The 27,457-nt window shown below is 47.3% G+C and overlaps 1 protein-coding gene across 3 annotated transcripts in view; it reads left to right on the top strand.

Annotated features, from left to right (window-relative positions):
• Positions 1–27,457, top strand: part of prex2 (phosphatidylinositol-3,4,5-trisphosphate-dependent Rac exchange factor 2) — a 428,462-nt gene that overhangs the window by 376,657 nt on the left and 24,348 nt on the right. For all 3 annotated transcript variants that reach the window (XM_067980312.1, XM_067980313.1, XM_067980314.1), the window contains one exon: positions 26,641–26,743. In XM_067980312.1, the coding sequence (XP_067836413.1) occupies positions 26,641–26,743 (103 nt within the window). The remainder of the gene's footprint in view (positions 1–26,640; positions 26,744–27,457) is intronic.

The raw sequence follows: 27,457 nt of genomic DNA on the forward strand, positions 1-27,457 counted from the left end.
GCGATCGTGGAGGGCGATTCCTCAGAGGACATGGCGGTCTCTGAGGGTGCATCGTCACATCAGAGCCAACCATCCACCAGCGCAGAGACACGCACCTCGGTGGGTCCCTCTCGCCAACTAGTTGGGGTAGCACTTGATGAGTCACCGCGCACGAGTGAGCATGAGCAGACCCTAGTGGCAGCGGCAGCCGCGGAGGGTCCGCGACGGAGGGAGCACTCATCTCCAGGCTCTGCTCAGCCAGACCCAGATGCTGAACCCAGGGGGCCACCAGTGAAAAGGAGAGTCGTCGAGGGGCACCAGCTAATTGCTGAGGTACTGGCAGAGGTGCCGCGCGCATTGTCCACAATAGCGCAGGCGATGGAGGAGTCCAACTCCTGCATGTGGGCATTGGTGGCGCAGGCACAGGAGGGTACCGGCGACACAGTGTCGCGGGTAGGTGCGGGACTGTCTGCGGTGGAGGACAGGCTGGCCTCCCTCGAGCGTCACGCACAGCTCCAGATCGAGTCCATGCAGGCCCTCACAACGTCTGTACGGATTCAGGGTGAGCAACATTCCGACGCCATCAACAGGCTGATGGATACACTCGGGGTGGCCTTGCAAGGCCTCACACATGCCATCCAAACTGCCGTCCAGCAGGGTGGAAGGGGTGATGTGGGCCGAGGCCAAGAGAGGGATGATGGTGACCGGGGACATGGAAGCGGGGACGCTTCTCAAGGCACCCCCACGTCCCACCCGTCGCCCACCTCTCAACCAGTACCCGCAATGGTGCCTCCTCTCCAGGTGGCCGAGTCTGCCCCTGCCCCGGTGCAGGAGGAGCAGTCTGTGGAGGTGCCGTCACGGGCACCGAAACCCAGGGGCCGTCCGCCAAAAGCATCTACCCGGTCAAGGCAAGAAGACGAGCAACCTGCCACTACCTCTGCTGGAGCCACAGGGGTAGCACCACGTAGGGGTTACCGGAAAAGAATTGCAAAGGCCTTATAATCACAAAGGGAATACACCAGGGTGTTTATTAATTTGTACTTTTTTTTCATATAATGTCACATTCGAGATATTAAATACTCTATTCTCACCACTCCTGCCACCTCTCGTCCATTCTTCCGCGGCTTGTGCAATAGGTGCGTTCCGTGGAGGCCATCATGACGGCGAACACCTGCTGCCACCCATTGGGCACACTGCTGTGGGTGCAGGATTACTGGCAGCACTCTTCAGTGGAGGGGGCTGGTATGGCCGCTCGCATGTGCAGGTGAGGAGATGCGAGCGCCTCGCAGTGTCTGACTCTAGGAGAACCGTTGACGTATGAGTGCCTCCCTGGCCCGGCGACCATCCCGGTGAGTCGCGGCTCGGCGCATGGGTCGTCCAACATCCTCTGGCGCGTCCTCCTCCTCCGCCTCCGCCTCCTCCTCCTCCTCCTCGCCCTCGCCTGCCTCAATGTGGGTGGCGGGTGTGGATGGGGCCTCCTCCAGCGGCACCCCCCTCTGTTGGGCCATGTTGTGCAGGGCACAGCAGACAACTATGATTCGTCCCACTCTGAATGGTGTGTATTGGAGCGCTCCCCCAGAACGATCAAGGTACCTGAAGCGCATCTTGAGAAGCCCTATGGTCTGCTCAATTGTAGACCTGGTAGCAGTGTGGCTGTCATTGTACCGACGCTCCGGCTCGGTGATGGGGTTCCTCAGAGGTGTCATGAGCCACGTGTGTAGGGGATACCCCTTGTCGCCGAGGAGCCAGCCGTTGCCGGCGTTGGGTGCCTGTAGGATGGGCGGGACGGCGGACTCCCTGAGGACGAAGGCATCGTGGCAGCTGCCGGGGTATCTGGCGCACACGTGTAGGAATCTCTGGCGGTGATCACAGATGAGCTGGGCGTTCATGGAGTGATACCCCTTCCTGTTGATGAACAGCCCTGGCTCATGCGGAGGTGCCCGTATTGCGATGTGGGTGCAGTCGATTACACCCTGCAACCGTGGGAAGCCGGCCATGGCATGGAATCCAACCGCCCTCTCCATCTGGCTGCGCTCGTCCATGGCGAAGTTGATGTAGTGCGAGGCCCTGCGGAACAACCCATCGGTGACCTGCCTTATGCACTTGTGTGCAGAGGACTGACAGACCCCGGTGATGTCCCCGGTGGCACCCTGGAAGGAACCGGATGCGAAGAAGTTGAGGGCAGTGGTGACTTTGACGGCGACAGGTAGGAAGATGCTGCTTGGTCCATCAGGGAGCAGCTCGTCGTTAAGGAGGCTGCAGATGTCGGCGACTACCTGGCGATTGACTCTGAGCCGACGTATGCACTGCTCCTCGGAGAGGTCCATGAAGCTTAGCCTCGCTCTGTACACCCTGTGCGGAGGGTAGTGCCTCCTGCGACGCATCTCTCTCTGCGGTTGCCCTCCCTCCTGCTGTGCAGGTGGGTGTGCCGCAGCACCGTGTTGGGGGGCCCCACGTCTCCGAGGCGGACGGCGTGGACTGCGAGGCTGCTGGGGCTGGTCATCCTGTTCGTCCTCCGACAATGTCAACACACCACCCATCTGGCAGGTGTTGGTCTGAGGGGTTGTGCAGGGTAGGTGGGTGGGTCCTCGGACTGGGGCTGCGGTTTCGTGTCGGTCTGTCCTCTGGCTTGGCGGGGGGTGGTGGAGGGCAGGGGTTGCCCTATGTGACGCGGTGGCCTCCTGCGTGGGTGAGGGCTCTCCCCCGTGGAGCGCACCTTGGCACCTGCCACAGGCTGCTGGCTGCAACACGCCTGGTTGGAAAGGGACTGTTTCCCCCAGTGTGTGAAACTCACTGCCTTGAACCTAAAATCCCACACTTCCTCTTTTGACAGCTGATTCAGCTCATTAACTGACCACAACGAGCAAGGTAAGTACTCTCAAGTGGAACCCCGCTGGCTTTAATTGCCTGCGAGATTCCCACCAGCGGGGCTTGCGCGCGCAGCCCCGCACGTCAGCGCGGTACCCGGAAGTGGCCGGGATTTCGTCGCGATCCGGTCACGTGACCGGATATCGGGATTTTCGGGGCCACCCCGCTGGGAACCCGCCGGAAACGCGATCGCAAAATCGAGCCCATGGTGTAGGTGTTTGCCACGGGACTGTTCACTACACAACTCTGTTTATATCAGTTAGCAGCGGACAGGTCAAGCTTGTCATTGTGTTTGGAATGGTTATCTCGTGAGATCTTCTAGTCTGGTTACAAGCAGCTCACTATCACAAACATCCGAAAATAGCTGTCCAGACTGGACTTGCTATTGCATTTGCTATCTTTTTCTTACTTGCAAACAAGAAAATAGACAAACCTGCTGCTTTAATGGTATAGAAGTATATGTTGGTATATAGTACTTCTTTCCCTATACTTCTTGTTTTGGGCTCATTTGCCCTATTATAGATTATTGTAACTAAGAATTCATGTTAAAATATTTATAGGTTAATAATCATCCTTCGTCACATGGATGACCTGTATAATATAGGATTGATTTTAGGAATCCTATCGGCAGACTTTGCATGGCAGGTACACGTAACAGGAAATTGCGTTAGTTGCCCATGATTTTTGATATGCACAGCCAGCAGGCCAGGATCCATGCTTGTACTGCTCATTCATAAAATTGGCACTTATAAATAAAGCCCACATGTATGGAACCAGTTGTGAATTAAAGGAGTTGTACCTTTGAAATAATCTCTTTATAGGTTAATAACAATTAATTTTTCCCCACAAGTTTGTTTTTTAAAATACAAAATCCCACACCTGACAACATTGTTTTTGAAACTTAAATCTGGCATTTGGTATGAATTGTAGTATTGACATCAGAGTTTCAGAGATGCCAGTATCTTTGTAAGATTTGAGTTGTTGAGTGAAAGGAACACATCTGAAATTTAAGAAAACCTCTTATGATACTGATAAGTATACCTTTTGCCACAGTTAAGTACTATTTATGCCTGGTGCAGTTACAGTAAAGTGATTACCATAGCAGTGGATAAATGCTTTAAAACGTGGATTTCTCCCATCAACACACCACTGCCTCATCTAATATAAATGTAACACTCCAAAAAGTGTTAATTCAACTTTAAGCAGCAGCAATTAGTATTAATAAAATCAGTTCCTTGCTGTAAATGAGGGGCTATTCAGTCAGATAAGAAAGAACATAGGAATAGGAGTAGGCCATTTAGCCCCTTGAGCCTGTTCCACCATTCATTGAGATCATGGCTGATCTGTGACCTAACTCCATATACCTGCCCTAGCCCCATATCCCCTAATACCTTCAGTTAACTAAAATCTGTCAATCTCAGATTTAAAATTAAGAATTGAGCTAGCATCAATTGCCGTTTGCAGAAAAGAGTTCCAAACTTCTACCACCCTTTGCATTTAGAAGTGTTTCCTAACTTCATTCCTGAAAGTCCTGGCTCTAATTTTTAGGCTATGTCCCCTAGTCCTAGACTCCCCAACCAGCGGAAATAGTTTCTCTCTATTTACCCTATCAGTTCCCCTTAATATCTTGAAAACTTCAATCAAATCACCCCTTAATCTTCTAAATTTCAGAGAAAAGAACTCTGGTTTGTGCAATCCCTCCTGGTAATTTAACTCTTGGAGTCCAGGTATCATTCTAGTAAATCTATGCTGCACTCCCTCGAAGGCCAATATCTCCTTCCTAAGGTGCGGTGCCCTGAACTGAACACAGTACTCCAGGTGTGATCTAACCAGGGCTTTTTATAGCAGTAGCATAACTTCTACCCTCTTGTATTCTAGTCCTCTAGATATAAAGGCCAACATTCCATTAGTCTATTTGATTATTTTTGTACCTGTCCATCACATTTTAATGATCTATGTATATGGACTTTTTTTGTTTTTAGAGGATGTAACTGGTAGAATAGATAAGGGAGAACCAGTGGATGTGGTGTATTTGGATTTTCAGAAGGCCTTTGATAAAGTCCCACATAAGAGGTTAGTGTGCAAAATTAAAGCACATGGGATTGGGGGTAATATACTGGCATGGATTGAAAATTGGTTAACAGACAAGAAACAGAGAGTAGGAATAAATGGGTCTTCTTTGGGGTGACAGGCGTGACTAGTGGGATACCGCAGGGATCAGTGCTTGGGCCCCAGCTATTCACAATATATATCAATGATTTGGATGAGGGAACCAAATGTAATATTTCCAAGTTTGCTGATGACACAAAACTAGGTGGGATTGTGAGTTGTGAGAAGGATGCAAAGAGGCTTCAACGCGATTTAGACAAGTTGAGTGAGTGGGCAAATACATGGCAGATACAGTATAACGCAGATAAATGTGAAGTTATCGACTTCGGAAGGAAAAACAGAAAGGCAGAGTATTATTAAAATGGTGATAGATTGGGAAATGTTGATGTACAAAGGGTGTCCTTGTACACCAGTCACTGAAAGCAAACATGCAGGTGCAGCAAGCAGTTAGGAAGGCAAATGGTATGTTCATTGCGAGAGGATTTGAGTACAGGAGCAAGGATGTCTTACTGCAGTTATACAAGGCCTTGGTGAGACCCACCTGGAGTATTGTGTGCAATTTTGGTCTCCTTACCTAAGAAAGGATATACTTGCTATAGAGGGAGTGCAGCGAAGGTTCACCAGCCTGATTCCTGGGATGGCAGGACTGTCGTATGAGGAGAGATTGGGTAGATTAGGCCTGTATTCACTAGAGTTTAGAAGAATGAGAGGGGATCTCATTGAAACGTATAAAATTCTGATAGGGCTAGACAGACTGGATTCAGGGAGGATGTTTGCCCTGGCTGGGGGGTCTAGAACAAGGGGTCACATTCTCAGAAAATGGGGTAGGACATTTCAGACTGAGATGAGGAGAAATTTCTTCACTCAGAGGGGGGTGAACCTGTGAAATTCTCTACCACAGAAGGCTGTGGAGGCCAAGTCACTGAATATATTTAAGAAGGACATAGACAGATTTCTAGACACAGAAGGCATCAAGGGGTATGGGGAGAGAGCAGGAATGTGGTATTGAGATAGAGGATCGGCCATGATCATATTGAATGGCGGAGCAGGCTCGAAGGGCCGAATGACCTACTCCTACTCCTATTTTCTATGTTTCTATGACCTCTGAGTCTCTTTGGACCTCCACTGTTTCGAGCTTGGCACCATTTAGAAAGTACACTGATCTATCCTTTTTAGGTCCAAAATGGATGACCTCACACTTTCCTACATTGAAATCCATTTGCCACAGTTTTCCCCATTCACTGAATCCATTAATATCTCTCTGTAGTTTTATGCTTCCATCTACACTGCTTACAATGCTGCCTATCTTTTTGTCATCGGCAAACTTGGATATGTGGCTCTCTATCTCATCATCTAAGTCGTTAATAAATATAGTGAATAGTTGAGGCCCCAACACAGATCTCTGTGGGACACCACTAGTCACATCCTGCCAATTTGAGTACCTGCCCATTATCCCTAATCTCTGTCTCTTGCCGATCAGCCAATTTCCTAACCAGGTCAATAATTTGCCCTCAATTCCATGAGCTTCAACTGTAGCTAACAGTCTCTTATGAGGGACTTTATTGAATGCCTTCTGGAAGTCCATATAAACAACGGCCATAGACATTCCACTGTCCACTACTTCAGTCACCTCTTCAAGATATACAATCAGGTTCGTCAGACATGACCTACTCTTTACAAATCCATGCTGGCTTTCTCTGATCAGCTGAAAATTTTCAAGGTGTTCAGTCGCTCTATCCTTAATTATAGACTCTGGTAATTTCCCGAAAACAGATGCTAGGCAAACTGATCTATAATTCCATGGATTCCCTCTCTCACCTTTCTTAAATAGCAGAGTGACACGTGCAATTTCCCAATCTAATGGAACAGTTCCTGAATCGAGAGAACTTTGGAAAATTATAGTTAGGGCTTCTGCAGTGTTCGCACCTACTTCCTTTAAAACGCTGGGATGGAAACCATCTGGTCCTAGGGATTTGTCACTCTTTAGTGCCATTATTTTCTTCATTAGTGTTAATTTGCTTATGTTAATTATGGTGAGTCCCCGTCCCCGATTCAAAATAAGTTTCCTTGGGGTGTCCGGCATGCTATCCTCTTCCTCTACTGTAAATACTGATGCAAAGTAATTATTTAACATGTCCGCCATTTCCTTATTTTCATTTATAATATCAACATTATCAGTTTTTAACAGGCCCACATTGCTTTTGACCACCCTCTTCCTAATATAAATGTAAAATGTCTTTGTGTTGATTTTGATATCCCTTGCAAGTTTTTCTTCATACTCCCTTTTTGTAGCTCTTACTATCTTTTTTGTCACCCTTTGCTGTTCTTTGTATATCTCCCAGTTGCCAGGATCTGTGCTATTTTTTGCATTTTTGTATGCTTTTTCTTTTAGTTTAATGTTGTCCCTTTCCTCTTTTGTCACCCAGGCCTCAGTGCCTACATTCCAGCAAGAAAGCAAAGAAAAAAGTAATTAAATAGAGAGAGAAACACACCAGCATTGCTTGAAAGCTGATGAATTGCTTTGTTTTGACGCTCAATAAAATTGGAAAGTAACTGCCATTCTTTCCCCTATAGCTAGTTGGCAAGTAGCATTAGTTAGTGCCAGCATCTATAACATTTAGAGGATTGGTTAACGGACAGAAAAGAGAGCAGGGATAAACGGTTCATTTTCAGGTTGGCAGGCTGTAACTAGTGGGGTGCCGCGAGGATCAGTGCTTGGGCCTCAGCTGTTTGCAATCTATATTAATGACGTAGATGAAGGGACCGAGTGTATTATATCCAAGTTTTCTGACGATACAAAGGTAGGTGGGAAAGTAAGTTGTGAGGAGGACACAAAGGGCTTGATGTTAGCAGGGCTGCGGGTTCGCGGCGGGGGGGCTATCGGGCGCGTGGGTAACGCGCCCGGTGAAATTAGTCAGCCACCCGTGCGATCGCAGCCCAATTGGATCCACTTACCTTGTCTTCCGGGTTCCCCACTGCTGATCTGCGCGTCGGGCGGGCTGCGCATGCGCAGTAAGATCTGTCAGCTGGAGGAGCTCTATTTAAAGGGGCAGTCCTCTACTGACAGATGCTGCAACAAATAGAAAAAATTACAGCATGGAGCAGCCCAGGGGGAAGGCTGCTTCCAGTTTAATGATGCCTCACTCCAGGTATCAATACATGGGGTGAGGAGGAGGGGGAGGACAGAGATCTTCCCCCTGGCGGGCAGGAGGAAGTGGTCTGCCTCTGCCATCAGGAAGGCCTGGCTCAAGGTGGCAGAGGAGGTCACCTGCACCACCAACATATCGCCCACCTGCATACAGTGCAGGAGGCGCTCCAATGACCTCAGTAGGTCAGCCAAAGTGAGTACACTTACTCATTCCCCTACACTCCATCTGCCACATCACCGCCCCCACCCCACACCTCCTTCTGTACTGCCAACACTACTCTGTCACATCACCCCTCATACCCACTCAAACCTCATCCTCATCTTACCTGCACTTACTCACCTCGCCAATACTCATCCTGCCACTACCACTCAACCCGATCCTCATACGATCTCATAGCTCTATCCCATACTCACCCTCTCGTGCATCTCTTTCACAGTCAGCCTCACTCAACCTGCCACTACCTGTGCTGCAGCCACAGGGCATGCATCAGAAATGTGCAGTAGGCAGCGTAAGGCAAACGTGTCGTGAGCATGAAGGGGATGCACAAGGGTGTTTGAGGGTTTGTCATGGTTGTTACTTATATTGAATTTCTGACCAACTCACATTGCATATTATATTGGCACCACTACTGCCATGTCTTTGCGAATCTTGTCTGGTTTGTGCAATAATGCCCTTTCCTGAGGATCACTATGAAGACCCACAACTGATGTCACCCATTGTGTCACTACAGAGTGGGTGTAGGTGTATTTGCAGGGCTCTTTTGTGCAGACGGCTGAGACACGTCGGCGACGTCCCCGGTGACACCCTGGAAGGATGTGGAGGAGAAGTTGTTGAGGGCGGTGGTGACTTTGACAGTGACAGGTAAGAAGATGGTGCTCGGGCCAGCCGGGAGCAGCTTGGCATGAAGGAGGCTGCAGATGTCCACGACTACATGTCGAGTGACTCTGAGTCTCCGTGTGCACTGCTGCTCAGAGAGGTCCAGGAAGCTGAGCCTCGGTCTGTGGACCCTGTGGCGAGGGTAGTGCCCTCTGCGAAGCATCTCTCTCTGCGGTTGCCCTCCCTCCTGCTGTGCAGGTGGATGTGTCACAGCGCTGTGTTGTGGAGCTCCACGTGTCAGAGGTGGATGGCGAGGCTGGTGAGGCTGCTGATGCTGTTCGCCCTCCGAGGAGGTCATGACTGCAGCTACGGCGGCCCCCATCCACAAGATGTACATCTGAGGGGGTCCGCAAGGTCGGTACATGTCTCTGGACCCCGGGGTAAGTGTGCAAGTTGGTGACTTTGATTGTCAGGAGGAGGGTGGTGGAGGCCAAACTTTGTCCCAAGTGACAGAGTGGCCTCCTGCAATGAGTGAGGGTCTCCCCCCACCACCTGTCAAATGGACCTTTGCAGCTGCCACAGGCTGACAGCTGCAACAGATCCATTTGAACTGGGATTGTTTCCCCCAGTGTGGGAAACAGTCCCAGTTTGCTATAAAATCCCACCCCTCCTCACATAATCCCTTAATCAGGTCAGTTAATGACCTGAACAAGCAAAATAAATACCTTCAAGTGGAACCCCGCTGGCTTTAATTGCCTGCGGGATTCCCACCAGCGGGGGCTGCGCGCGCACGCTGGCACGTCAGTGGGGAACCCGGAAGTGGGCGGGTTGGAGCCGGGCTCCCGACCTGCTCCGGGATTCTCCGATTTTCGGAGCCCCCCCGCCAGGAACGCACCCGATAGCGGGTGCTAAAATGATGCCCAAAGCGTCTGCAAAGGGATATTGGATATATGTGAGTGGGCAAGGTGGCAGATTGAGTATATTGTGGGGAAATATAAGGTTATTCACTTTGATAGGAAGAATAGAAAAGCAGAATATTTTTTAAATGGTGAGAAACGATTAAATGTTGGTGTTCAGAGAGATCTGGTATAAGAAACACAGAAAGTTAGCATGGAGGTACAGCAAGCAACTAAGAAGGCAAATTGCATGTTGGCCTTTATTGCAAAGGGGTTGGAGTACAAGAATAAGAAAGTCTTGCTGCAATTGTACGGGGCTTTGGTGAGACCACACTTGTGTACTGTGTACAGTTTTGGTCTCCTTATCTAAGGAAGGATATACTTACCTTGGAGGCAGTGCAACAAAGGTTCACTAGATTAATTCCTGGGATGAGAGGATTGTCCTATGAGGAGAGATTAAGTAGATAGATTTTTGGACTCTAGGGGAATCAAGAGATATGGGGATCGGGCGGGAAAGTGGAGTTGAGGCCAACGATCAACCATGATCTTATTGAATGGCGGAGCATGCTCGAGGGGCTGTATGGCCTACTCCTGCTCCTATTTCTAAAAAAAATTAAATTTTGGTTTGTTTCCAGCACCAGTGCTGATAAACTAGTATTTGAGAGGTGTTACCTTCAGCAGAAATAGGATAAAGCATTTGGAGGTAGAGATGTGAGAACAAAAGAGGGGAACTGCGTCGGTGGGGGAGGAGGCAAACTTTCTTCGGGGAGGGCAGGAAGGTACACCACTCTTCCCTCTGCTGGGACCAGAAAAAAATCTCAGTGGGTTGAGGGTGTGCTGGTGAGCTCACTTACCCTTCTGTAGGACCTGATTTATCCCTTAGTGCGGGGAGATGTCTTAGAAGATCACATGGATTTAACCCGCAAATCTGGCTTGCGGATTTGTAATTTGATGCCTGACTTCCTGACAGTGTTTTGTGGAATTGTTTTCCATAAGGGCACTCCGCAGACTATAATTCAACTTGACCGTCCGCCTTTACCATTTAACCAATTGGTAAGGGGGACCAAATCCCATTATGGACACAAACAACAGGTTCAGGGATATAGCATGCATCAGCACTATAAGGACATTATAAGGACAGCAATCATAACTGTGAATCTAGGCAAGTCACACGTGAATCCACCACTTCCAAATTACATTACATTTTTTTTTATCAGTAGATAATAAAACTACAACAAAAATTAATAAATTTACCTCATACTAAGACATTGTGGCCAGAGAAGCTCACATGCTGCAGAGCCACCCAGTGGTCACCCATCAAGTGGGGGCAGGGGAAGTTGAGAAGATTTTATGTTTTTTCAGGCCATGACTTTTACATTCGAGTTGGGGGAGGGATCCTGGTGAGCAGGACTTCCCAGTCTCCAGGCCATTATCTTCCAGTCTAGCAAAACGAGGTCCGTGGCTTACTGCACTGTCGCTGCAGCGCCAGAAGAACCAGGAGCATCATTAAAGGGGACGAAGCACCCTGAAGATCGAAACAGATGTCCCACTGAAGACCTCAACTCAGACTGGGGCCTTCAGTAGGTAAGTATTGGGGACTGAATGGAGGGTAAAGTGGCTGCTATAAGGCCCTTTCCCTTTGTGGGGGAAATTCAGGACCATTACCACTGCTTCCCAGGGCTTACCGCCACTTTTCTCATAGTGGCCCAAGGAAGTGGTGGTAACACGGTCGTATGGGAGGGAAATCTTCCAGAAACCTGCGCCCAGCATCCCCCCCCACACACGTGTGAGAGCGTCGTCACAGTGGAAAATGTTTATATAGACAATTTTCGTTCTAAATGTGGATATAAGAATTTATCATGGAAAAAGTTGATGCAAAATGTGACAACAGGAAGTAAGGTTTGTGGACACAAAGTGAACAGACATGTAATGCACACTAAATCCAGTTTTAATGCTATTGTGTTATCATCTACCATGCATTCCACTGGCAAACTGATGGCTGCAGAACATGAAATCATGTTTGCCTTTTAATTTGTTATTGATGTACCTTAGTGGTAAACTTTTTTTTAAAGGTGTATTTTTACATTACTTGAAATGTAAATGAAAGCACTTCTGAGGCACATTTATTATAAGCATTTTCTGCTTAACAGATGCATGGTGAATTTACTAGAACATTGTAATGATGTGAGTGATCTTGTAACATACACCAGTCAGCAACTTTTAGCTGGGTCCCTTTCAGCAGGTGAGGAAAGTCATTTATCTTATGGGGAATCAAGCCCACATTCATCCTGTTCAGAAAAGTGATCCATGGTGTTTACTGGCACTACATTTCTTTCCTTATCTGATACTTTAGTAAGTACTTTGAATAATTAATATTTGCTTAGCCTGTTGTGGGGTCATAATTTTCCAATTAAATGCTAGAATTGCATTTTGGCCAAATGAGTTAAATACAAAACAAGTTGTAAAAAGAAACACATATTTATAAAGTATGTATGTAAATATTTTTCCAATATCTTCAATTAAACCAAAAAAAAACTGATGATACCCACCAGGCAGTGAGGGCAAAGGAGCTAAAGGGCACCTTCCTGTTAAAACAGAGGTCCAAGCTGCCTGGATGGAGGTTCCCAAAAGAGTAAATGCAGTTCCCTAGGACCTGGGGGCAAATACACGGGAAGGTCTTAGGAGGAATGCCTACGTACGTGTACTCACATTTGGACAGAGTATTAAAATTGGTGCTCACCGTGCATGGCACAACCAGAACTTGTAATGTGGTGCGTCTTCAGGGAGGCAGCGTGCAGATCTTTTTCACACGTGCGTTCATGGCAATAAAGCTGTAGGACACACTTTACGTATGGCATTGAATAGCTTGCACTGTTGCACATAAATCTTGTAAGATGTGACTCAAGCCAACACTCCCACCAGAGTCACTGCATTGTAATGGACTGCTGTAGAGATAAAGGGTGTGATCTACTGTGCTTTGTACTTTTGAAAACCCTGTCATGCGGTAAAACATCTGTGTCCTGTCCAGCTGATGTCTTCTTTTGATAGGGAAAGTGTTGCCTCTAACAGGCAACATCTTGTCACTTGCTTGGTACACCCATGGATAGCAAAGTAGCTGATCTGTCATATGTCCCCATGGTGACTTGGAAGGATCTGGCTACATTAAAGCTTAATGCCATGCTGACATTCACAGGTATGGAAGAGCCATCCTTGTTCTCAAAGTTGTCTGTAGGGCAGCTTGGAGCAGATGGTCTAACTCTGTGACAACCTTCTTTGTAAAGCAGAAGTGTTGAAGACAGATCTCCTCTGAGATTCCCAAGTAGGTCTGTGTTGATCTGTAAATGTGGGTCCTGGAGTGAGGCTGGGTGTGTACATAATGTCTCAGATGTGATTACATCTGCGTCTCTTGTCTTCTCATCTAAGTTGTGCAGTGCAATTGGAACCATCAAAGGGATTCCCATACTGTGCACAGGCCCACACTCACTCCTAATTATTTTGAGTACCTGCTCCACTCAGCACTGACCAATTTGCCAGAGGGGTCTTTAAACAGGCATTAGGCTCCTCACTAGCAAGAGGCCTAACGCTTTTTTCAGGTGGACGCCTGAATATTGCCCGAGACAATATGGCGTCTGACATAGTTCAGGCCTCCTTTGGGTGCAAAATTGAACCGTTTTCCCCCATTTCAAACCCAAAATCAGACACAACAAGGCCCAATTTATACCCCTGTGTTTCATAAAACTTCAGCTAACAATCATTTATTAACATTTATGATCAACTGTATCTTATATCAGTACATTCCTATTAAATGTAGCTTGCAGTTTATTTTTTTTTAATAGCAGAATGAAGGTTTTCTGTTCATAGTGGGAGCACTAATATGATTGTGAAATTCCTATTGGTTTCATTAAAGAGTTAAACTCCTGAAAAAGGTATCTTTTTAAAAATGCACTTATACAAGGCAGTAATATTATGTAATGATTATCAAAAATATGGAAAACATTGTGTTTCTACTTTTTAAAAGGTAGCGCCTATCAAACTGCTGAATCAAGAATTCTCCTTTTATACCAGATAATTAAAGAAAGAGACCAGGACCGAAAACCTTTGATCCCAGTATAAATGCAGGAAACCACCCACCGGTGACCTCTGGCACTGACCACACCAGGGGCCTGATTTTAGCAGGCCTGCGGGTTTCCGGCGGGTTGGGTTTCGGGTGCGTGGCCTCCGCGCCCGGTGAAATTAGTGGGTTGCCCGCGCAATCGTAGCAGGCAATGCACTAATTGGAATCACTTACCTGCTCCTCCGGGGTCTGCGCTGCTGGTCTGCGCGTCGGGCGGGCTGCGCATGCGCAGTACAATCTGTCAGCTGGAGGCTCTCTAGTTAAAGGGGCAGTCCTCCACTGACAGATGCTGCAACCAATGGAACAAATTACAGCATGGAGCAGCCCAGGGGGAAGGCTGCTCCCAGTTTAATGATGCCTCACCCCAGGTATCATCAGATGGGGTGAGGAGGAGGGGGAGGACAGAGCTCTTCCACCCGGCGGGCGGGAGGAAGCGGCCTGCCTCTGCCACCAAGAAGGCCTGGCTCGAGGTGGCAGAGGAGGTCACCTGCGCCACCAACATATCGCCCACCTGCATACAGTGCAGGAGGCGCTCCAATGACCTCAGTAGGTCAGCCACAGTGAGAACACGTAGTCTTTCGCCTACACTCCGTCTGCCACAACACTGCCCCCACCCCACATCTCCTTCGGCACCGCCAACACTACTCTGTCACATCACCCTTCATACCCACTCAAACCCCATCCTCATCTTACCTGCACCAACTCACCTCGCGAATGCTCACCCCGCCACTAACACGCAACCCAATCCTCATATAATCTCATGGCTCTATCCCATACTCACCCTCTCGTGCATCTCCCTCACGGCCAGCCTCACTCAACCTGCCACCACCTGTGCTGCAGCCACAGGGCATGCATCACATATGTGCAGTAGGCAGCGTAAGGCAAACGTGTCGTGAGCATGAAGGGGATGCACACGGGTGTTTGAGGGTTTGTCATGGGTGTTACCTATATTGAATTTCAGAACAACTCACATCACACATTATATTGGCACCACCACTGCCATGTCTCCGCGAATCCTGTCTGTTTTGTGCAATAATGCCCGCTCCTGGGTATCACTATGAGGACCCACCACTGATGCCACCCATTGTGTTATTGCAGAGTAGGTGCAGGTGTATTTGCAGGGCTCTTCCGCGCAGACAACTGGGAGACATCGGTGGTGTACCCGGCTGCACCCTGGAAGGATGCAGAGGAGAAGTTGTGGAGGGCAGTGGTGACTTTGACAGCGACAGGTAAGAAGATGGTGCTCGGGCCAGCCAGGAGCAGCTCGGCATAAAAAAGGCTGCAGATGTCCACGACTACATGTTGAGTGAATCTGCGCCTCCGTGTGCACTGCTGCTCGGAGAGGTCCGGGGAGCTGCGCCTCGGTCTGTGGACCCTGTGGCGAGGGTAGTGCCCTCTGCGACGCGACTCTCTCTGCGGTAGCCCTCCCTCCTGCTGTACAGGTGGATGTGTCACAGCACTCTGTTGTGGAGCTCCACGTGTCAGAGGTGGACGGCGTGGATGGCGAGGCTGGTGATGCTGTTCGCCCCCCGAGGAGGTCATGACTGCAGCTACGATGGCCCCCATCCGCAATATGTACATCTGAGGGGGTCCGCAAGGTAGGCACATGCCTCCGGACCCCAGGGTGAGTGTGCAGGTTGGTGACTTTGACCGTCAGGAGGGGGGTGGTGGAGGCCACACTTTGTCCCAAGTGACAGAGCGGCCTCCTGCAATGGGTGAGGGTCTCCCCCCCACCCCCCCCACACCTGTCAAATGGACCTTTGCAGCTGCCACAGGCTGACGGCTGCAACACGTCCAGTTCAACTAGGACTGTTTCCCCCAGTGTGTGAAACAGTCCCATGTTTCTCCAAAATCACACACAGTCCCTTAATCAGGTCAGTTAATGACCTGAACAAGCAAAGTAAATACACTCAAGTGGCATCCCGCTGGCTTTAATTGCCTGCGGGATTCCCACCAGCGGGGGCTACGCACGCACCCCCGCACGTCATCGGGGAACCCGGAAGTGGTCGGGATCGTGGCGCGATCCGGTCACGTGCCTGGATATCGGGATTTTCGGGGCCCCCCTGCTGGGAACGCACAGGAAACCCGCCGGTAAAATCGAGCCCCAGATGTCGGGAAATCTGGTGGAGTGTGCTGGGCCCTCTCCTCCCCTTTATGAGGGGCCAAACTTTACCGGGAAAATTCATATTTCTTTGGGGGTCCAGGGCCATGTTCTAAGCCGGACCTCCAAGGTGGACCGCATTTCTACCATTGGACAGGCCAGTACACCTGCTCCCACTTGACGCAGCAGCTGCTGATGTCTCACCAGGCTGGGAGTTCCCGCCCCCTTTCTGTGACTATAGCCTTGTAGGGGGCAGGCCCTGTGGGAACTCCCATGCCAGACTGGGACTCAGCTTCTCTGGATCCTGACTATTTTCCAGCCCTTCTGCTGCACTCGTGCTAGATTTGCAGTGGGGATGCAACCGAAGAACTGAAGATTTTAGCCTCAAAATTTCATAATTGAATTCTGACATATATACTTTTGCATAATTATGCAGTCTGACTCGTATTGCTAGTTAAAGTTTGAAATAAGTCAATGTTACTGGTTTATAAATAATTCTCCCCAAAATACTGCACGACAAAGATGTAGGGTAAGGAGGCAGCTTGTAGTAGATTAAAGATATATGAAAAAGAGAGAAGGAACTTGCTTTATCACATCTCTCAGAATGTCTGAAAGCAACTCATAGGCAAAGAATTGCTTTTTAAGTGCTGTCAGTGTAGTTATGTAGTTAAAGAATCCTATTCTAATTAAATATACAATGGGATTCTTTTATATTGAAACCTTGGCCCCGATATTTTCGAGGAGGCACAGAGGGAATGGGGGAGCACGGTTGCGGGTATGAAACCCAGAAAGTCCGGGGATGTGGAGGTTCTGCTGATATTAATGACAGGACCTCATTATCATTTTCTTCTTTCATTTCCCTCCCGGCTGCCAGACAGATTGACAGGCTGGCCGGCTGCTGGGTGTATGATTGCAGCGGTCCCCGGCAATCAGGATAGATTGGAGCTTAGAGGTGGGGGGGGGAAGAGCCCTGCAATCGAGAGGGAAGGAGGGAGAGGTCGGGCCTTGGGATTGAAGCTTGGCGGGGTGGGGGTCAGAGCCCAGCAGGAGGCTCGAGATCGGGGACATCTGGCTGTCATCTGTTGCACCTCTCCAAGATGGGAAAGACGCACGACACGCAATCCGCCTCCGTAAAAATGGCGGCTGGCAGGTAAGCGGTGGGTTTGGGATGCGTTCTCCAATTTTTAATTTTTAATCCCCCCCCTTCCCTGACCCTCTGCCGCCCGTCGTGTGGGTAGGGGTTGGGGGGGTTTAATATCGAGGTCCTTGTGTCACAACATAATTATACCATATCAGAAAATTCACTGGGCTCGATTTTCGCGTCGGGTTTCCAGCGGGGGGGCCCCGAAAATCCCGATATCCGGTCACGTGACCAGATCGCGCCGAAATCCCGGCCACTTCCGGGTACCGCGCTGACGTGCGGGGCTGCGCGCGCAAGCCCCGCTGGTGGGAATCCCGCAGGCAATTAAAGCCAGCGGGGTTCCACTTGAGTGTACTTACCTTGCTTGTTGAGGTCATTTAATGAGCTGAAGCAGCTGTCAAAAGAGGAAGTGTGGGATTTTAGGTTCAAGGCAGTGAGTTTCACACACTGGGGGAAACAGTCTCTCTCCAACCAGGCGTGTTGCAGCCAGCAGCCTGTGGCAGGTGCCAAGGTGCACTCCACGGGCGAGAGCCCTCACCCACGCAGGAGGCCACCGCGTCACATAGGGCAACCCCTGCCCTCCACCACCCCCCGCCAAGCCAGAGGACAGACCGACACGAAACTGCAGCCCCAGTCCGAGGAACCACCCACCTACCCTGCACAACCCCTCAGACCAACACCTGCCAGATGGGTGGTGCGTGGACACCCTCGGAGGACGAACAGCATGACCAGCCTCGCAGTCCACGCCGTCCGCCGCAGAGACGTGGAGCCCCCCAAGACGGTGTTGTTGCACGCCCACCTGCACAGCAGGAGGGAGGGCTACCGCAGGGAGAGACGCATCGCAGAGGGCACTACCCTCGGCACAGGGTCCACAGACCGAGGCGCAGCTCCCCGGACCTCTCCGAGCAGCAGTGCACAGGGAGGCGCAGATTCGCTCGACATGTAGTCGTGGAGATCTGCAGGCTCTTTCAAGCCGAGCTGCTCCTGGCTGGCCCCAGCACCAACTGCTTACCTGTCGCTGTCAAAGTCACCACTGCCCTCCACAACTTCTCCTCCGCATCCTTCCAGGGTGCAGCCGGCTACGCCGCCGATGTCTCTCAGTCGTCTGCGCGGAAGAGCCCTGCAAATACACCTGCACCTACTCTGCAGTAACACGATGGGACGATGGGTGGCATCAGTGGTGGGTCCTCATAGTGATACCCAGGAGCGGGCATTATTGGACACAACGGACAGGATTCGCGGAGACATGGCAGTGGTGGTGTCAATATAATGTGTGCTGTTTGTTGCTCTGAAATTCAATATAGGTAACACCCAGGACAAACCCTCAGACACCCTTGTGCACCCCCTTCATGCTCACGACACGTTTGCCTTACGCTGCCTACTGCACATATGTGATGCATGCCCTGTGGCTGCAGCACAGGTGGTGGCAGGTTGAGTGAGGCTGGCCGTGAGGGAGATGCACGAGAGGGTGAGTATGGGATGGAGCAATGAGATTGTATGAGGATTGGGTTGCGTGTTAGTGGCAGGATGAGTACTGGCGAGGTGAGTTGGTGCAGGTAAGATGAGGATGGGGTTTGAGTGGGTATGAAGGGTGATGTGACAGAGTAGTGTTGGCGGTGCCGAAGGAGATGTGGGGTGGGGGCAGTGTTGTGGCCGACGGAGTGTAGGGGAAAGACTTCGTGTTCTCACTGTGGCTGACCTACTGCGGTCATTGCAGCGCCTCCTGCACTGTATGCAGGTGGGCGATATGTTGGTGGCGCAGGTGACCCCCTCTGCCACCTCGAGCCAGGCCTTCTTGGTGGCAGAGGCAGGCTGCTTCCTCCTGCCCGCCGGGGGGAAGATCTGTGTCCTCCCCCTCCTCCTCACCCCATCTGATGATACCTGGGGTGAGGCATCATTAAACTGGGAGCAGCCTTCCCCCTGGGCTGCTCCATGCTGCAATTTGTTCCATTGGTTGCAGCATCTGTCAGTGGAGGACTGCCCCTTTAACTAGAGAGCCTCCAGCTGACAGATCGTACTGCGCATGCGCAGCCCGCCCGACACGCAGGCCAGCGCCGCGGACCCCGGAGGAGCAGGTAATTGATTCCTATTAGTGTGTTGCCTGCTACGATCGCACGGGCAACCCACTAATTTCGCCGAGCGTGTTGACCACGCTCCCGAAACCCAACCCGCCGGAAACCCGCAGGCCTGGTAAAATCGAGCCCACTGTTTCTGGAGTTTACTTGTTGAGTATAACTAACATTTTGATGAAATGGAAAAAATAGCAAGTTCAAGTCGTAATAGTGCCATCAAGCAACACTGACTCACCAATAACCTGCTTGCCAGCACTGATTTCGGGTTCTGCCAGAATACATGGCTCCAGACCTCATCACGGCCTTGATGGACGCAAGAGCTGAATTCCAGAGGAGAGGTGAGGGTAGCTGCCCTCGACTTCAAGGGTACCACCCTGCTCCACAATATCAGACTGCTTTAACACTGAACTAAAACTATATCCAGTTACTGGCATACACGTCCTGATGCAAATCCTTTAGGTTTTTAGGGAAGGCTGTCTCTGAGTCATTATGTGTGCTGGAAGGTATTCAATTACTGAGTATATGTGCTGAGACTAATTTTTAGGATAAATCCAGAGATTTACATCAGGACATGTATGTCAGTAACTGGATATAGTTCTAATTCAATGTTAAGGAAGCCTGATATGAAAGAGCAGCTAGATGTGAATCTTCAACCTTCCAGTTGAGACCTGCACTGAGGAAAAGACATAGGACCTTTTATTCTGATGTACGATCAGATAAAATAACTCCTGGCTCTTTATGCTGAGTTTCATAAAGCACAAAGCTGAAAATTCAAAATCTGTAGCTATATTGCAATGGCAGTTTAAGAGAATTAACCAAAGATCAAGTCCTTTTTGAGATAAAGACACTGGTTCTGTAGAATTGTGAGGCACATTCACTCCTCTATGAGCTAGATAATGGAAGATTAACACTTGTTTTTATTATGAGCAGACGACAGTTTCACTACATCAGGAATGCATTCGTTTTTTACAGAGTAAATAAATAGGATTAGCTTGCACTATAAAAAGTTTCACTGCATTCCAGTTGACTATAAACAGCCTCCATTTTACGAACTGATACAGTGATGCTTTATAAACAGTCATTGTTGTATTCTTTTGGTATTATAGAGGTCAGATCTATAAAAGTAAAAAGTCATGAATAATTAAATTGTTTATGGTCAGTAAAATTGAGTGAAATATTTGCAGCAGAAATTTGAATGGTATTTCAGTTAACACGTCCTTTTGCTATTAGAATGCAATAAGTATGAATGATTGAGGTATAAATAATCAGTTAATATTATGTATATTTCTTAGTGCTTGGTCATAAATTTGAGACTAATGTTTGACAGTAGGCAATTAAATTATCTATTCCAGTAAGGTACTTGCAATTGTAAGTGTTCTATGGAACTGATGAGGTAAATTAATTAGAACACATATTTGGCCAATGTGGTACAGTTGGTTGAGACAGTTCACATTGTAGAAAAATACAAACCTGACCAGGAGACAAGGAGATAAATTTTATGATTAAATGCTTCCAACACAGAACTTTGCATGACAGGAGTGTGTATCAGAAATTTGGTTGCGGGGGCCATTGTATCTGATTTGTGGCCCGCATAATTTTCTGCCCATTAAAATCAATAATCATGCAATCATCAAATAAGGCATATTGATTTTCATACCTGAATTCCCAATATGCACTCCTGTTACGTAAAGTCCTATGCTGAGCGCTAGATCATAAAATTTATCTCAAAGTGCTCTGATTTTCTTCCCATTAACAAAATGTAGGAAAGATTAACTGCAGGCAAGGTAGACAACTTAGTAATTGCTTTGAAGTTACCGATTGTAGCCAGTTTAATTAAATTCTAAAGTTTGTTTAGATGATGAGTCAGTAACAGATGAGATTAAATCACACTGTGCAGTATCAGCACAGAATGTTAATTTTAGAGCATTAATACCTCTTTTAAAATAACAAAGAAATTAATTTCATACAAATGCATTAAATATTTGGACAAAATGCTTTAGACTGCGATTGTAACTGCAACATTAACCTGTTCAAAATAATGGTGTTTGTACACTAATATCACTGTCACGTTTTGGGATTTTTGATCATTTTTTTCTTCACAGAAAGCATTTGTGAATGTGTTATAAGCACATAAGAAATAGGAGTAGGAGGAGGCCATACGGCCCTTCGAGCCTGCTCCGCCATTCAATATGATCATGGCTGATCTTTGACTTCAACTCCACTTTCCCGCCTGATCCCCATGTCCCTTGATTCCCCTGGAGTCCAAGGGCACGATTTTAACTGTGGAAAATGGGTAGGTTGGGGGCAGGGGGGCATTCAAAATAGTAACCATTTCAGACCCGCCTCCAACCCACCCATTTCTGGTTTTCACCGGGGCGGGCGACCATCCCGTTCCCAAGAGGCAGGTTGGGCCTTAAAACCTTTCAAGGATGCTTCAGGCCTCCATTTTCCCACAGTTTCCGATTTCAGTCCTGGGGGACCGTGTTTCCTGGGCTTTCTCTTTCACGCCTCATGAAAGGAGACGAAAAGGCCCGAGACTAACTGGTAGGTGCCTTTCTGGCACAGCTTGTGGGCCCGGAGGAGTAGGAGTGCTTCCCTCAGGCCCAACAAGCCTACCTGCAGCAACCCCCCAATGATTGCAAACCCCCGACCCCAATCCCTGATCACCCCCTCCAACGATCGCAGACACCTGACCCCGATCCCCGATCGTGGGACTCCTGACCCCAATCCCCAATTGCGGACCCCCATTCCCGACACCCCCCCATGACTGACCCCCGATCCCTCCCCCCATGACTGATGACTCGCATGCCAACCCATGCCCCTGTGCCCACCCATGCCCCCTTGCCCACCCATGCCCCCACCTATGCCCCCCCCCAATCCATACAAACAAAGACTTACCTGAAGACTTACCTGAACACATCCTCTCCCTGGCTGGTTTCCCATCCAACTGAGACCAGCCTGTCGATCAGGCCGGTCAGTGGGACTGCAAACCAGCAAAAACAAATCGTAAAGACGTCGGGTTTCCCATTCGCAACTTGCCCCCGCCCCCTTCCCGGCTCGGGGTCAAAATCATGCCCCAAAAATCTATCTCAGCCTTGAATATACTCAATGACTCAGCATCCACAGCCCCCTTGGGTAGAGAATTCCAAAGATTCACAACCCTCAGAAGTGAAGAAATTCTTCCTCATCTCAGTCTGAAATGGCCGACCCCTTATCCTGAGACTATGCCCCCTAGTTCTAGACTCTCCAGCTAGGGGAAACAACCTCTCAGCATCTATCCTGTCAAGCTACCTCAGAATCTTACATGTTTCAATGAGATCACCTCTCATTCTTCTAAACTCCAGAGAGTATATGCCTATTCTACTTAATCTCTCCTCATAGGACAACCCTCTCATCAAAGGACTTAATCTAGTGAACTTTTGTTGCATCCCCTCTACGGCAAGTATATCCTTCCATAGATAAGGAGACCAAAACTGTACACAGTATTCCAGGTGGGGTCTCACCAAAGCCCTGTACAATTGCAGCAAGACTTCCTTACTCTTGTTCAAAAGCTATATTTTAAAACAAAGTGAATTCACAGTTTAAAAAAAAATAGTCACAGGCTGCAAGCATTGAAGGTGTGCATTAAAACCAGTCAAACCAGAATGTGGAATGTTGCAGCTCATCTTCTATTTCAACCTGATACAAATTGGGTTAGTTGTAATCCCAAGCCCATTAAGTCAGCGTGACTCCTATTCATTTGAAGAATGTCATGTGATATTTTCTTTGTGCCCATACCTCCAGGGGGGAGGAAAGGCAGTCAGTTTTATTGACAGGCCTACTGGCCAATCACTGATTGTGGAAGGAATCAGAGAGCTACCATTCCCAACGGTTCAGAATATCTAAAGCAGACCCAAAATTTATAATAATCAGTTTGATTTCATCTCGAAAGAGCTTGTTCAGTAAATAGAAGGTTACAATCACAAAATGGTGAATTTTTCCTCTGTGTGTAAAGTTTAAGCGCCTTTGGACATTTTACTATGTTAAAAGTGCTATATAAAGGTGCAAGTTGTTGTTAAAAAATTATTTCACTAAACTGGCATTTTGATAAAAATTAACCAAATGTTACAACAACGTACATCATAATGAATCAACATATTTAACCATATTTTTTTAAAATGGAGTAAGATAGGGGAAGGTATGCACCAAATCCAAAAAATTAAAATTCCCTCATTACAAAGAGAGGATGGAGCCATGTGCCATAAACTCCCAAGATATGAACCAGAACTAAATTCAAATGATAAACACAAGCAAAACAAATATCATCATTATGAAAACTCTGGAAGTAATTCAGCTACACCCAATCCAAATTGCTTTGCTCTCATTGAAGATGACACAGTCTTACTTGTGGTGCCTCGATCTGAAAACTGTGTGGATTGATTTTATCTCATTGTTTTTTGATAAGAATTGCCTATATAATTAAGTTTAGTGAAAGATTGTTTCTTTAACTGTACGCACAAATTATATTCCTAAGTAAATTAGATAAGACGGAGCTGTCCAACACTTGAAATAGCTGTTTTCTGCCTAAGGAAGTCTAGCCAGACAGAGATTAGATAAGATGGCGCTATGTAAAAGAGAAGTGTTTTATCTATAGAAATCAGAGCTTTAAAAAAATTAGCTGGAGACCACTTGCCATGATAAGTTTTGCATTTAAGAATAATATGAGTTAGAGTTTCTCTTGGGTGTCTGATTGTATTTATTCTGTGGAGAAATAGAAATCAAGGTTTTACATCATCAACTCTAAATGGCCCTATCAGCTCCAACAGCAAACAAAGTAAGCAAATGATACATCAACATACATCATAATGGATCAACATGTTTAACCGCATTGTTTGAAAATGGGGTAAGAGGGGAGAAGGCATACACCAATCCGGGGTAAAAAAATCAAAATTCCCTCATTACAAAGAAAGGATGAAAACATGTAACATAAACTCCCAAGATATGAACCTGAACTAAACTCAAATGGTAAACACAAGCAAAATAAATATTAATAGCATTATGAAAAACCTGGAAGTAATTCAACTACACCAAGTCCAAATTGTTGTTCTTTCAGTGAAGGTGACACAATCTGAAGACTGGATCAATTTTATTCCCTTTTTCTTTGACAAGAATTGCCTATATTGTCTGGAAGGGAAACATGCTTCCCCCACCGTTGCTTGCATTGAGCCTGTTCAGAGATAAACCTTCAATTCCCGACTAATTAGAATTGTATTAGTTCTAAAGAGTGGAACATTAATTTAATTGTTATTAAACAGATGTAATTAGCAGACAAAATACAGAATTAGCTTTCATACCAGAAAGAATTGAAAGGTTTTTGGACTGTGACTGATGAAATGTGATCGAATGACTTGGATGTGATACTGTACAATAAAGGAAATACGATCTTGTAAGAGTAGTGAGTGAAACAGTATGTCTGATGCAATGAAATGGAACTGATACGGTATGAAAAACATCACCTGTATAAGAAATAAAACAAGGAATTGGAAAGTTTGCTGCCAAAACTGTTCTGCTTCAAACATGTAATGCCAATAAAATTTATTTTTATCTCTAAAAATTTAATTTGTATGAAACTAGAAACTACAACAAATTATATTGATATAGCATTTTTAACATAATAAAATGTCCCAAAGCACTGTAGAGGTAAAAACAGATGCTAAGCAATGTTGGGAGAAGAATTAGGGGAAATAACTGAATGCAAGATCAAAGAGGTAGGTTTCAGGCTGCTTTTGAAGTTAGGGAGAAGTCGTAATGTGGATGGGTTTAGGGAAAGTATTCCAGAATTTGGGGCGAGGTGGCTGAAGGCTGAACAACAATCAGGTCTTAGGTTACTGATCTTAATTTCTAAAAATATAGTCATTGGATTCTTTTGATCTTGAGAAAAGTTGATTTTGTTGTGGAAGTTATTTTTGACAATGTTCAAAAAGAAGTTAAGCTAATGACATGCATCCATTTAAAATTAATTTGAGTTAATTGAATATTTAAAAACTGTCAGTGAGGCACGGTACAAAGTACTCTCAATTTTTTGTCTGTAATTGTATTATGATATGCCTCTTATCTGGCTCCTTAATCCCAGCATTTATTTGACAGTATTTTATTTAGTAGTTTATGGGGGTGAATTGTCTCAGGGTTTCTCCTACTCCGCCATCATAACTTCAGTGGAAATCAACAGAAACCCTGTTTTTTCTCAGCAAACTTGTTGGCTGCCCACTAGCATGGCCATTAAAGATACTTGCTCCACATTGCTGCACACCTGGGATGGAGCTCATACTCAAATTCACCAGCTATATCATTGCTGAGTTTCTTAGCTTGTCCATAAAGTGCGATTACTTTTGGAAATATAGGGGGAATTTTAACCCCCAGGATGGGCAGGAAAGGGGTTAAATTCTTAAAAATGGGAAACCTGACCCCAACCAGCTGTGAACTTCTTCTCGAGAGGCGGGTCAGTAATTATATGTTAATGAGGCTGCATGCCTCAGATTTTAGCAGCATTTGGATTTAATGGCTGCGGGCTGGGTTTCGTGGGCAGTTAAAGGGAGGCGAGAACTGACTGATCCAGCAAGTAAGTGCTTTTCCAGCACTGTTTATGGGCCAGGAGCAGCAGGAGTGCTTCCCCCTGGTACTCCCAAGCTAGCTTACCATGATCTGCCTAACACCGCCCCCCCCCCCCACCCCCCCACCACGATCGGCAGACCTCCTCCCCGGGTTCTCTAGACCCCCACGCGATCCGATCCCTCACCCTGCCCGTGATCTCCAGACCCCCTCCCCATGATCTCTTCCCCCCCGTCCCCCCCCGATCTCGCCCCCTCCCCGCGATCTCTCGCCCCCTTCTCCCCGCCGATCTCTCGCCCCCCCTCCCCGCGATCTCTTGCCCCCCTCCCCGCCGATCTCTCGCCCTCCTCCCTGCGATCTCTCACCCCCTCCCTGGCGTTAAATTCAGCAGGCCCACTGTGTTTCCTGTATTTCCGGGTTTCTCGGCCACTGACAGTCACCCTCGCTCCCTCCCTGTAAATATTGGGGCCATAGACTTCATCTATCCCTCTCTGTCTGCTGAGTACAGTGTACATTCAGGTCAATAGTCTAATTGTCAGTTGACACCCTTCCAGTTGAAGATGGACGCGTGCTGCAGAATTACCGTAATTTCAACAAGGAAATCAAAACAAATAAAATTAAAATTTTAAAAGTGGGAAAATTTCAAATTTTCATTTTGTTTAATATATTTTTCAAACTTCAATATAGTTTTTGTGAAGAACTACATTTTGTTGACAGCATAAACATAATACACTAACTCCAATTGTCTGAAAAATGTATCTAACCCCAAAGGAATGGGCTTTGATTAGTATCTTCCTTCTCTTCCAGATGTACACTGAGTGTCACTTTAGAACAGGCAATCATTCTTGCAAGAAGTCATGGACTACCTCCGTGCTACATTATGCAGGCTACCGATATGATGAGGAAACAGGTATACTAATAGAAAATCACGTTTTTCAAGATATACCATTTTTTATAAAAAAATATGTATACAGTATTGGCTGATCTTTCATACCATGGGACAAAACGTATTGGGTTATGATAATACATTTGAAGAATCTGAGCCCTTCCTCACCTATATGACTTAGTTCCACTGTAACAGCAAACTTATTAATTGAGCCATTGGCAGAGCTTGATTCAGTTCTTTTGACGAAAGGAGCCATTTATCATAAGATTCAAAGCTGCCAAGCTGTGAATGCTATTTTAAAAATTAATTTTGAAGCTTTCACATGGTTGTATATATCTGGTTAAAACAATATACATTTTCTATACATGAGATTAGTGCAGATGGTCACACAGTAATGCTGCGGTGGGATATTTATGTATTGGTATGATGTTGCCCAGTAATGCTAAGTGGAAACATTCAGCCTGAGGTTTGCTGCCTGTTCCACCAATGCCTGTAAAGTGGGAACAAGTATCCTGGCCAAGCAAACAGCATTGTTGCGGCTGAGGGAAACTAACATCTTATTGATCTAAGTGTTGTGAAAGCAAGGGGTTGCATTGATGGAGAAGGTTAGGGCTCCATCCGCTGCCTACATGTGCAAGGTGCACAGGATAACCAAGTTCAAAGCACTAGAGTTAAAAGTGCAGCTGAAGAAGAGAAATCTGAATGCAAATGAGAGGTGGAAGGAGAAAGAGTGTTATA

Source organism: Heptranchias perlo, chromosome 3 (genome assembly GCF_035084215.1).
Source record: "Heptranchias perlo isolate sHepPer1 chromosome 3, sHepPer1.hap1, whole genome shotgun sequence".
Lineage (NCBI taxonomy): Eukaryota > Metazoa > Chordata > Chondrichthyes > Hexanchiformes > Hexanchidae > Heptranchias > Heptranchias perlo.